Genomic DNA, 13,243 nt, shown 5'->3' on the forward strand with positions numbered 1-13,243 from the left:
GACTCTCAGCCTTACTCTGCAGATACTCAATGTGTCTACTATCCTTCTTAAGAAAGAGTTCACACTTCATAGATCTATCATATGCACACTACAGCTTCTCACTGTTCCATTCTCCATCTGCCACATGGGGCACATCTGCCATCATGCCACAAGGGAGAACAGTACTTCTACTTGTGGACTCACAAGCAGTTGTTACTGGAATACAAATTCCTTGGACAGCAACTCAGCAGTATAACCTCTCCCTGTTACAAAGCCAACGCACATACATCCATAATGTGATCCCTATGAGCTGACCTCACAAGACCCATCACGTATGGTCTCACTAATGTAAACATAATTGTAAATATTTCTTTTTGTGGGAGATAGCAAAGGGCTGCTTCTTTTACTCCCAAGGCTTGAAGGAGGAAGGCTGATGAAGAAGGTAAACAGACGTACAGTTGTTGTTGGCATAAAGGGCCCGAAGGGAGAAGCCACTCAGTGTCAACTCTTTTAGCTTATTCCGTTCACAGTGCAACTGCTCCAGGCTGCCCAATGAGCTGAGATCCAGGTCTGTCAGATGATTGTCTCGTAAATCCATGTAAGTCACAGATTTATTCCCCTCTGGAGTGTCATCTGCTGCTCTCTTCAGGTTGTTCAGCCTAAATATTCAGAAATAAGAGGTACAGAGTCAGAAAATAGGACACTGAACACTGGATGGGAGTAAGAAGAGAGAAAGGAAGAGATCTGGTGAAGGCTAACCCCAAAGTACAGTGAGATATATGAGGAGCAATGGTGGATCTCAGGCCGTGAATATGATGAAAAATGGTTCCTATGTCTGCACTACTAGATGAAACCATTCTACTAAATTTCCCAGAATTTGAGAGATTCTGAAGACTACGGTCTAGAAATTTGAAGCCAGGCCAATGGACAGTTACTTAGCACTGACAGAGCAAACTAATACAGAGACCAGATACTAGGCTGCCTTGCCACAGACAGAAAATTCTTTGTCCCTCTCTGAGAGCTCTGCAGCTGGCAGCCTCAAGAATCAGGAATATACCCCTAATATACCTCTAAAGGAAAAAACGAAACAAAACAAAAAAAGAAAAGGCTAGGAGAGATCAAAGCTAAGCTCATGGTAACAGTGTATGAAAAAAAGGAAAGTAGAGTACTAAGTCACATTTCTTGTATCCCTGTCCATGGCAAGGGGGTTGGAACTAGATGATCTTTTAAGGTCCCTTCCAACACAAAGCATTCTGTGATTCCATGACTGAGTTGCTTCAGGCATTGCTCAGTTAGCCTAGTTTCTCTAAGTGAATCCTGCACGCCCTCAGAAACAGAACTCCCTAAAAGTTAAAGAATCAATAAGAGGCGAAAAAAAACAGAACACCCAATTTATTGCAAAATGTACCAGAATTTACACAGCTCTTCTGCTGTAAAGAGAAAGCAGTAATCTAGTTTATACGTCTATATGTAAGTGCAAGTTTACCCCTTACCTCAGGTCCACGCTTTTGATGTGACTCATACGGTTCAGCACTGCAAGGTCCAGGGTCTCTAGCAAATTCCCTGCTAGTGCTAGTTTGTCTAAAAAAGTTAATTTCTCAAAAATTGCTGGTAGCTCACGGAAGTTATTGAAGGAAAGCCCAAGACAGCTGAGCTGCTGCAGACTTCCCAGCTCTTCTGGTAAGGATGTGAGGAAATTCCCATCTAGCCAGAAGCTCTGGAGACTGCAGCAGTGAAAAAAAAGAAAGTAATTCAGCAAAGAGTACTGAATATCACATTTTTGCATTTTCAGTGAATTTACCTGCATAACTGCAAGGTCTCAACGTGGCACTCAGTTATGGCACAGTTTAATCACAATTCCTACCACACTAAAGCATTGATAACAGATTTTTAAATTCTAGTCTTCCCAGCAGCCATTCAGAAAATAATATTTTCCAGGGTAGCTTTCTGTTGCAAAATAAATTGCTTTGAAGTTTGCATGACTCTTGAGACTCGAGCCTCCAAAATACAATTCTTTTCTTATGACCACATTCCAACAAAGAACTTGCTCAACAGTGCTTAGCAGTAGTAAAAATGCAGCCTGGGGCCAAAAGAAGTTCTTATAAAGAAGAAGGGCTTAAGGGGTCAAGAAGATAACTGGACCCATAACTGACTAAATTGTAATCCTCTGAAAACTTTAAGTCTGTGTGTGGATTACAGTTTGTGTACAGCCAAAAGACCGCTCTGGAAATGCTTTATGTACATCCATTGTAGCTGCAGATATCCTTTTCTTTTTTTTTCTTTTTTAAAAAAGATAAAAGCTGGAGGAAGAACAGGCCACAATGAACCAATAGTTCAATACCAACATTTATCCATTGCAAATCCAAAAGCAATAATAGCTTTGCAATTAAATTTATCTAAGCTTAAGCTTTGGTGTATCCTGGGTATTCACAGACGAAACTGGAGAAGTTTTCCTCCAGCAAATATTTTAAGATAAAATTTTCAGAAGGGATCGCCCAACTACTTTCATGTTAAAAACTTCCTAACACAAAAACCAATCAATTCTGTAGAAAGCTATCAAAACACATGCACCATACGCTAGTGTTAGAAAAAGCACTAGTCCTCTGCGAGAAGTTACCACAGAAAAGTTTTATACAATAAATTAAAACTTTTTAACAGAAACTGCATCGGTATTGAAAATATTAAATACAAATAATAAACAGAACTTTGGAAAGTCACAGTCCTCTGCAGCTGCAGAAAAATGTGCATTGACATATTTGAGAAACAATGACAACAAACTGTCTTCAGACAATGCTTCATCTGCATGTTTCCTCATCTTTTCTACATCAGCATTTGAAACTTTTTTACACTAGTGATTAAGGAATCGCACCTGAGACTGTTCTTATACCTTAAACTTGTGTACAGGTACAAAATCTGCTATCCCTTTTGTGTAAAACACTTATAAATACTTCAGTGATATAACCAGCGTGTTCTTGCTTATATAAATGAGGTCTCAGAATTCTGAGAGGTGTGTATATTTTTATATAGTTCTACAAAGCCTGGTTGATCTTTATAGATGTTCACTGTAGTAATTTGCGGTTTCTGGAAACGTCCTTGACAGCATAATCTTTAGAAACTTCTAACTGCTCTTTTGTAAACATTTTTTTTAATGTTTAACCAATAAGGGGACGCCATAATAGTAAAGAGAACAGAAAAGGCTTCAGTGGGAATATATTCATAGGCTTAGAAGCCTTCAAGTCTATTGCAGTTCAGCAAGGTGGCACTTGTGCTTCAAGACATGGTAACTAACTGTTAAGTGTCCTCCAAGGCCACTTCAAAATAGACAAAATCCATTAGTCTCCACTATTACAAAACTGATTTACCACAGCGTGTTTTAGTTAGTAGAATAGGCAGGAAGTCACAAATAATGAGCAGTAACTTGCTATATACCAGTAACTTTTAAAAAGACAACTGTATAAAAATATTGTGGTATCTTTATTTGGAAGGAAAAACAAGCCTTATTGCCGGTCTTAGTTCTCAACTCTCTACTGGAGTCATATCTACCATTCAGTCTTCAGGGGAGAACTGGCTGACCAGCACTCATACTTTCATAAGTAGCACCTTTACGTCAGCTGTGCTCAACCAAAACATTAAGAAAGTTTATGACAAGGGAATGAAAAATACACTCACTTCAATAGTTTGCCAATCTGTGTTGGCAAACAATGTAGTCCATTACAGGAGACATTAAGCTCTGTCAGAGTAGAGATCTCACACAGTGATAGAGGAAACTCTCCCAGTCTATTATGAGACAGGTTCAGGCTCTTCAATTGAGAAAACCTAGTGGCAAGAATATCAGTTAATTTGCAAATCTCCATGGTCTCAAAACAAAAACTTACAGTCACAAGGTGTCTTTGTACACTGATGATAGTTATCTAATCTAAGTCATTACGTCAGTTTCTACACAAATTTGATTTTAAGTCACTGATACTTTATATCTCAGTGGTAACACTGAAAGCGATCAAATATCATGTTTTTACTGCAGAAACAGACAAGAACCTTTTACCTTGATTCCTGACTTCCTCTGAGTGACTGTTACTAAATTAGGGAGAACTGAAAATCCTCAGTTCAATAAATTTACCTTGCAAGAATTATTTGGAGTACCAATCTACCATTGTGAAGCTGGGGAAGATAAGACTAAAACATGAACTGCAACTACTCTAAGAATAGATCAAAAGAGGGGAATACCCTTTCAAGCTAGGCACAACAGAAGGCCTAGTAGAGCTGTAAAAGGGAAAGGCAAGAAAGCTCTGAAAGCATCATAAGATGACGACATTATGCTTCCATACCATCACATCTGCTACCCTCTTACAAGTTGCCAAAGTAAAGCTGGAGTCTCACAGGCCCTCTGCCCATTTCAAATGAACATTAACCTTCAGAACTTACTAAGTCGGCTTTTTCAGATCTCCACTTCTTCCTACAAACTCTTACCCACAAAAACATCATTACATTTTTCCTCACCTTTTATTTTATACCCCAAAATGCTCTCAGTTTAGCAAGCAGCCTTATATTAGTATTGCATCCTGTCTATACAACTAGCGTGTCGCTCTACTAGGCTCATCTGAGGTAACACTTAACACAAAGAATTTGTGGAAGGGAGTTCACGAATACCATAAACTGCTGTAAGCTTTTATTTGCCTGCATTGCCCAGTTCTGCTTCCTAGTTCCTTCATTTGTTAGAGCTTCCTAAAGATCAATCTTTTAACATCCCATAAGAACAGGCAATACACTCCCTTCTCTTCATCCCTGGATGCACATGTCCAGAACTCCAAATGTAGAAGAAAAATAATTCTTTGCAGACCTGCAAAGGGAGTCAAGACTCCCTGCTCCACATGATCTCATAAAATTGTGTCGTAGGTTGAGGTAGATGATGTCTTGACTGTAGAAGAGGTGCTCAGGTACTTCCTCAAGGCTGTAGCATGAAAGATCAACCATGCTAAGTCGCATAGACACAACCTGAAAAGAAAAAAGGAAGAGTTGCAGCTGTGCAACAATTCTTCTATGGCAGTCTAATGGACTTAAAAAACAAAGAATGCAAGTAGTAAGCAATTTACAAGAAAAATGAAAGAATACTCTTGTACCCGCCAAACACAGGTAGAGTCCATGCAGGAAATCAGGTCCATGGAGTATGAACTTATGTCATTTGCTGCTACTGTCTCTGCAAGCCCCATAACAAGGAGGCACTTCTGGATATCAACAAGAACATACATAAAGCTCTGCTTTGTAGGTACAATGGATGCTCACTAAAAGCTGGACTGTAAGAGAACCAACCTAAGAGAGAAAACCATACTTCTAGTTGAGAAAATTGCTGAGAAAGCATAGTCTCTGAGTGCCTTCCAAAGATGCAAATTGCAAAAAGGAATCAGCTGACCTTCCAGTTTTGTCTTTTGGTGCTTACAGAACCTCTTTTTGGCCTACCTGCTTCTTCTGACTTATTGTTTGCTTGTTCAGGATATAATATTGGAAAACTTCTGCTACGATGAGAAGGCTTCATACATTATACTTTTGCAACATTTCATAAAGCATCTGCAAATATCAGATCTCCTTTAATTAAATATACTTTGTTTTGAGGCCTTATATGCTTCATTCCAGATTTTGACATATTTTATCCTGCAACTCATTTCATATTTCACAATATTATATATACAAGGTCAAAGTGTGGGCCAGCACTGAGCTATCACCAGCTAATTGTACTTCCACGTGAAATACAGATGCAGCTCTGAACAAGCTACGCTTCCCTTGCTGATCTATGATCTCTGTGCTAGTTAACTCAAACCCATCAGAGTGCCATTCCAGGCCACAGGTCAGAGTCAGATATGGCAGCAGAAGCATTTAATAGGTTTTTATGGCTGTAAAGTCAATCAGTCCACAGGGTTTGTTCTGGTGACACGTGATTAGCTACTCTCAGTAGGTGTGGGGGGTTAAAAAAATGCAGAACTACTAGTCAACATTGCTGAACAGGCAGAGCCCCAAGAAAATGCTAAAAGAAAGTCTCTGTAGTCGTGAGTACCTAAGAAATGAAGAAAGCTGGAAAGCATCCCAGGTACCTTCTCCAGCACCCAAGCTTAATCTCTGCCTGCAGACCAAGCATGTATCACAAATCCCATCTTACCCTCAGTACCCACCACCCCAAAGTACTGCAGTCTCCAGGCCCTCACCGTGGATGCCTGTCGGTGCCACCGCTGGCACTCTGCCAGCGTTTCAAAGGAGACATGGTATGTTTGCGCTTGTGCTCCAGCAGATGTGAAAGCAAGAGTGTACTGCCGACGTTTCATTTCTTCCACCTGCAAAGGGAGAAATGAAAACAAAGCAGTCTGCCTAAACTCCAGCATTACAGTGGATCTGAAGTCTAGAGTGAGCTATTACAAAGTGCCAGTAAAATTGTCTTTTCCTGAAAACTGTTGTGAGAAACACAGGAGTAAATCCTTCTTTCTGCTGAAGTAGATCCAGTAAGTAATCATCTCCAGAATGGGTATTCATAACAATGGCTACTAACACGAATTCATAAGCAGTGTCTCTTCAAGCATTTTATTAGCCTCAGAACTACCTATGCAAAGCAAGTAGAAAAGGGTTGTGCAATTGTCTCTGCACCTGATAATACAGTAATACAGCCTAGATTAACCTCTTGTGTATAATACCCATCATTATAATCCTTTCTTCCTTTCTAATCTACAGGAAGCTAACAAATACAAAAGAGTCTTACCTTCCCTCCAACAAGAGGCAAGATGTGCATCTTCCCTGTGTGGCTATCTTTCACAGAGGATACAATGAGGCAGGTACCACAGAGAATTACTAAGCGTTCAGCCCATTTGTGCAACTGGGTCTTTCCTTTGCGTACATTATAGATTCCAGAGAGCAGGATGCGATCTAACTGTTCTACTTGACATGGCTTTTCTGAAGAAAAAGGGGACATTTGTGTTTACTTTCCATTTGTTCTTCATTCTCAGCTGTGAGTTCAAATAGAAACACAGCAGTAACAAGCATTATAAAAGATGAGTAAAGACAAGACACACAGTTGTACTTAAAATAAAAATCTCACGCAGAAGACAAGCAACTTAGGGCAGTAATGTCTGAAAAGCACTCCCTGTATGACTTTCAGCACAATGTTCCCACGTGGTGCATTTTTAATCTACAGGTAATTACAGTCCTTGGCAAACTTACACACTTGCCAAACATCCTTCTTTCAGATGCAGTAGAAAAGTGATTACGAACTCATTGAGTCAGCTAAACTCACAGAAACCACCAAATAAGTGGCTTCTACTGTGCTTTAAAGGGAGGCCTGGAAAAATTAACTACAGAAGAATGGTAGTTATTTCCTGAAGATGATTTAAGTGAAAGGACTGGAGCACTGACTGACTATAGCTGTGCTATGTGCACTGCTAGCTGTGGAGCACTAAACCATAGAAAAACACCAAAGAACGTGTATCTCAAGTACAGGAAAAAAGTCTTGGGACTAGCAGTAAAAGCAGGCTCGGAAAATGTGAAAAATATAAATGCCTCTTGTTGGTCCTCCTCTTGAATAAAACGGGACTTCGTGAACATCACCAGAAATAAGGAAGATGGAAAAGATGAACCTGCATGCTACCTGACTACTTGCCATTCAGAGATTCATTCACCATTTACCATTCAGAGATTATAATTATCATTTTCTGAGATTTTTCTCTTTCTGAATACAGAACGCTAGCTGCTTTGGACTTCCACTCTGAATCCCAGCTATTTCACAACTCCTATAGATATGTGTAAGAATGGTCTTAATCTCTAGGGATAAGGAAATTCCCTGTCACTCTGCAGCTCCTAAGCTTGGCAACTCTAATTAAACACCTCAGGAATTGCACAAGCCCAGCTACAGCAACACAAGAAATCAAGAGAATTCGCCACCACTGAGAGTGTGCGTGACACTCGACAATTCACACTCGTCACATCTGACATAGATGGACAGCCTGATGGCCCTGGAGAGCTTCTTTCACTCAAACAGTTGCTGAGGCATGTAAAGACCCCATAACACTTGGTCTCTCTGGGTCACTGACCTCTATTCTCCAAGTGACTTCCATTGAAATGAAGACACACCACCCCCCTCCTTCTCCCAGCCAATCTAACTGATTCTCTCCCCTCATAAAACTCTTGGGTCCCTATGAGCATCTCAACAACCAGACTTCAGGAAGCATGCTTCCTTCCTACTGCTGATCAACGTAAGATTTCTATTAACAGGTTCCACCACTTGTAGTCTCACCATTCCACCTGGGCATAAGGAACCCCCATGCACAAGGAAAAGAAACAAACACAATGGACCACATAAGAAAAGCAGACGAATGCAGAAAGACACCAGAGAAATCCAAGGCACATTGCCACGGTGTGAAGGAAATATGAAAGCTACTCAGTGCTCTAAGTAATGTTTCTCTGCCTGAAATGCATTACTCCTTTCCCTGTTCTCAGCTGCAGGCTTTGCAAAATTACCACATAATTCTCCATAGCATTTCCTCTCTTTATTTCCTTCCCTACCTTTAAGAACCACTTTCTTAGCATCTGCTTTTAACTTTGTTAAAACAGGTCTCCTGAATACTCTTCAGTCATTATGCTTTCTCCTTTACAGTCTCTTTCTAGGCAGGACTACCCTCTCATGCTGACAGAAACTACTCAATTCCATTTTTTACCTACTCGTTTCCATGATGCTACGTCACTGTTTCTGAATCTTCTGCAGTTCCTGTTCGACATAACCAAACTGCATTCCTCATTTTTCCCCTCAAAAGTTCTCTGCAGCCCTGTTCCTGATGTCTCTTCTTCCACCAGAAGTACCTTCTGACTCTATCCCTTATGATATATATCCAGATTGTACACAAGCCACACTTTCCATCTCCACTGTGCATCTACACTGTTGCACCTGCTCTGCACACAGCTCCCAGCCAGACGGAATTTGTCTCAGGTAAAAGGGTTGAGAAGCTGATTTCTTATGACATTTTTTTTTAAACATAGATCAATCAAATGACGGCCAGTAGCTTAGTCAGGCTACCCAGCTGCATGATGGAAAAGAAACTTTCTATTAAAACCTCTTGACTTTTTTCTGAAATGCAAAAATAAGCAGCTAAAACATTGAAAGTAATAAAATTATTAACTTCCTTCCCCCTTATTTCTTTTATTTTCCTCTCCAGCGAATTCATTTTCTGACTGCTAGCACTGTGCACCAACTGGCCTATGACTATTGTTCTGTCACACCTTATGCACATGGTATCCTGCCCAAACTGACTCAGTAGGCCACTCAGAAGTCTCACTTCTGCAATGAAATGCACCGGGGTTTTGATGGCAACTTGCATTTTTATTAACCAGCTGGCACTCTCACTCATTTTTTCACAGGCTGTGGAGGTATTTGGCCAAGACCTTCCTCACCCATATCCATACACCCTTTGAAAATATAATATTCAGGCAGGCTGCAGTAGAAATGGCATACCTAGACTGAAATGCAGTGTTTCTGACCCCATTAGGAGTTCTAAGACGTTCATTATGACATAAAAAACTATGTGCAACACAGTAATCCTGTGTCTTCCTATGGAGCTGTCTTTTCTCCAAGCCACAGACAGGGTCAAGAGAACGACAAAAAAAAAAACTTTGCCTTTTTTTTTTTTTTTACTAATTTTCAAAACTCATTATTTTAAGAAATGCTTTCTGATACTTTGGGTTCCATCTCATAGTTAAAGCCATGGGAACAGTGACACTGTGAACACATACAAGTTCTTACCACTATAAAAGCGGATCATACAGCTGAGATCAGAGTTTGCTGCCTCTTCCTGCATTCTGACAGGATCATCAAAACCCAGCCCAGCCAAGTAGTCATACACAATCTGAAGGGGTTTTTCTGTGGGCTCCAGCCTCCTGTCAAAACACAGAAGAAAGTAGTTTGAGAACCTGAACAAGATTAAATATGTCTCATTGCAGCTAGAGTGCAAGGAATACTGACACTGGTTGATCTGCTTCTCTCAAAAGGTCTGGCAAGCACACACACATGGGGTCCGTGCTTCCTGCTTTTTAAGCGACAATTAAGAACTGCAGCACTCGAAGAATTGTATTGCAGAAGGGAAATGGAGAGGAAAAACAACAGGTATAAGCCATACAACACACAGTGATAGTTTCCTTTCCATGATTTAAGGAGTACCAGGAGGAAAAAATGACAAGAAACAATACCAGAAATACTGTGCAAAAAACAGACCCTAAATAACAATAAAAACCCTATTTATAATGACTAAAAGATTTAAAAGAACTGTACTTAAGTTTCTGTTCCAAATGCAGCTGGGAACAAAGCACAAGAGAAACCTCCAGAAGAATGACTTCTAATAAGACAGAAAAAAAAAATTGCTACTCTCTTTAGCGCTCATCAGTGCAAGATTTTCATGTTCTGTCAAATTAACTTAAATGGTACATTTAAAGAAAAGACATTTTTAGAACTGCAACAGATCATAGAAAAGATTCAGGGGCTAACCTGATTAAATGGAAACAAAAAATTTCTCCCCAAACATCAGGTTTAATATATTCAAAACAAAAAAGACATTTTCTGATCCTCTCATCTCACTTCTTCCAGAGACCGAGTTATTTTCCAAAAAAAAAAAAATCTGGCTAAATTAGAAGTTTAACTTTAAGGAAGAAAAAAACATAGAGAATGGTTTGGGTTGGAAAGGACCTTAAGGATCACGTAGTTCCAGCCCCCCACCAGACCACGTTGCTCAAAGCCCCATCCGGCCTGGTTTTGAACAATTCCAGGGATGGGACATCCACAGCTTCTTTGGGCAGCCTTTTCCAGTGCCTCAACACCCTCTGAATGAAGAATTTCCTACTTAAATATTAAAGTATTAGTGTAAAAGATTAAGCACTGAAAATCTAAGATGGGAGTTAACATAAGTTTCATTATTTACTAAAAAAAACTATCCTTACTTCTAATCTATATGTGCCTAACTTCAGGTGATGGCCACTAGACCTTTACTTGTCTATCCTTTAAGCAGGTACATGCAAATCACAATACAAGACATTTCAAACTTTCTCTTCAAGTTTTGTTTTGAAGCTTATCAACATTCTGGAAGTGCTAGCATTATGACTGTTCACTGTATCCATGCACTGACTGCTCGGTAACATAAAGACTCAACAGTATTTATATTCCTGGATCAAACCTGCTCTCACCTGTTCGGCACATTCATTTATACCCTTCAATCCACACGTCCTCTTGAACTGCACTTTTTACAAGTTACAGCCCCCTTCCTCTACTCTTCAGTAATTAGCAAACTTGGCTTTTACATAAATATCTCCAGTGATACAGAAAAGCAGTCTGCCCCTCAGAATACTGTATGTTAAACCACCTAGATCAACCTGTAGCAGTATTCATCGCTCCCTCACTCCCCTTCCTGAGTTTTTACCATCCTTTTTGCCAAGGATTATTAACAGAGCAACTGAAAAGCATACATCTACCTTTCTTTATTCATACACCAATCTTCCATTCAAAAAAAAACACCCTTACACTGAATAACGATTTCTAATTTGTAAGGTATCAGCCAATGGGTTTCAGTGGTCTGTGCACTGCTTTTCTACCAATGATATCAGAACATCACGCAGTGCGACAAATGACTAATGCTTTTGACGATGACTGAAATTTCAAAGCATCAAGTTTGTTCAGTAAGACCTATTTTCTTCTAAATTTTGTTAACTTGCATACATCATTCATACAGCACGTCCTAACGTGAAATGTTTTATTACTGTATACTCCAAACCTTTCTGCTTCTCAGCTAAAGAACAAAAACATTTTTTATTCTTTTTAATGATTATTCTCTAGCATTTCCAATTACTGACAGCTTTGCAGGTGTCATCTCATTATTAAGGCAGTACTGATTTCACAAAACATGCACCATTTATAAACATATAATCACCCAGACTTCCTCTGTAGCCAATAGGACACACCTCAAGAAGTTAAATGACCTCAGGTATTCCAAGCATATACATTGCAACTCTTCCACTGCACACACAGGAATTCTGGATCAGATACTCAAGCAAGATTACTCTCACAGTTACGGTCCAAAACAACAGAGTTCCTAGCCTAAAAAAACAATGGGGTTGACATGCAGCTGATTCATAAATTACTACCACTCAATGTTTGCTAAGCCTAACTAGGGTAAATTTATATATATACATATTTAAACATGGAAATACATGTACTTGTTATCCAAAATGCTGTATATGAAATAGCCCCCCTTCCTCCCACTTCTTAAATGAGCTCTCGGAGCTTCCCCTGACCAACAAACTGCTATCAGGCTTTGCAAACTTTAGTCTCGACTCAGCCCTAAGTATAATCATAAATTATTGGGAAATTTCAACCCACAAACAAGCTTTATTTAACAAAGGAGGAAAACCTTGATGTCTCTCTCCAAATCTACCAAAAGGATCACTCATCAATAGAACTGGTTTGCTTAGAAGCCTGTTCTTATTCCTTCCATTGTAGTAAGTAGGATTTAAAATCTAGTTTATCAAATATTGCCTGCATTAAGGAGTTGAAAGCACTGTTCCTACCAATGTCACCAGTCGTCATTTTTAATTATTAGAAATTATCCTGATTTCATGAAGCTTACAATATGACTAAAAGCAATGCCAGAGACAGATAGCAATTTTATATGTATACTCCAAAATTTATATATGAAAAAAATCAGGCATCAATTTCAGATTCAAGATGTCATCAGGTGTGTGTCAACAACGCATGCCATGTGTTTCCTAACGTTCAAATGAAGTCCTTGTGTTTCAGTTTGTGTCCATTGCCTCCTTTGCTGTCATTGGGCACCACTGAAAAGAACATGGTTCTCTCTCATTTTTTGCCCCACCAGGAATTTATACACATTGACAAAATCCCCCCAAGCCTTCTCCAGGCTGAAGTCTCATCTCAGCTGAACAATGAGTTGCGCTCATCCATTATTCATCTTAGCAGCTCTTTGATGGACTCTCTCCAGTCTGTCCACACCTCCCTGGCACTGGGAAGCTCAGCGCTGGACCCAGCGCACCAGGTGTGGTCTCAACAGTTCCAAGCAGAGGGGAAGAACGACCTCCCTCAGACTGCTGGCAACAATTCTCCTGATGAAGCCCAGGATGCTGCTGGCCTTCTTTGCCACGAAGGCACATTGCTGGCTCATGTTCAACTTGGTATCCACTAGGAAATTCAGGTCCTCCTCCACAAAGCTGCTTTCCACAGCAGGCCAATCCCAACGTTTAC

General features: G+C 39.9%; 1 protein-coding gene across 1 annotated transcript in view; it reads right to left on the reverse strand.

Moving 5' to 3' along the window:
- PHLPP2 (PH domain and leucine rich repeat protein phosphatase 2) overlaps positions 1-13,243 on the reverse strand; it is a 32,283-nt gene that overhangs the window by 10,686 nt on the left and 8,354 nt on the right. Inside the window, 7 exon segments of the mRNA XM_035566221.2 lie at positions 436-638; positions 1,473-1,703; positions 3,649-3,795; positions 4,817-4,971; positions 6,174-6,299; positions 6,719-6,909; positions 9,746-9,879. Of these exon segments, the coding sequence (XP_035422114.1) occupies positions 436-638; positions 1,473-1,703; positions 3,649-3,795; positions 4,817-4,971; positions 6,174-6,299; positions 6,719-6,909; positions 9,746-9,879 (1,187 nt within the window).

Source organism: Cygnus atratus, chromosome 12 (assembly GCF_013377495.2).
Source record: "Cygnus atratus isolate AKBS03 ecotype Queensland, Australia chromosome 12, CAtr_DNAZoo_HiC_assembly, whole genome shotgun sequence".
Classification (NCBI taxonomy): Eukaryota; Metazoa; Chordata; class Aves; order Anseriformes; family Anatidae; genus Cygnus; species Cygnus atratus.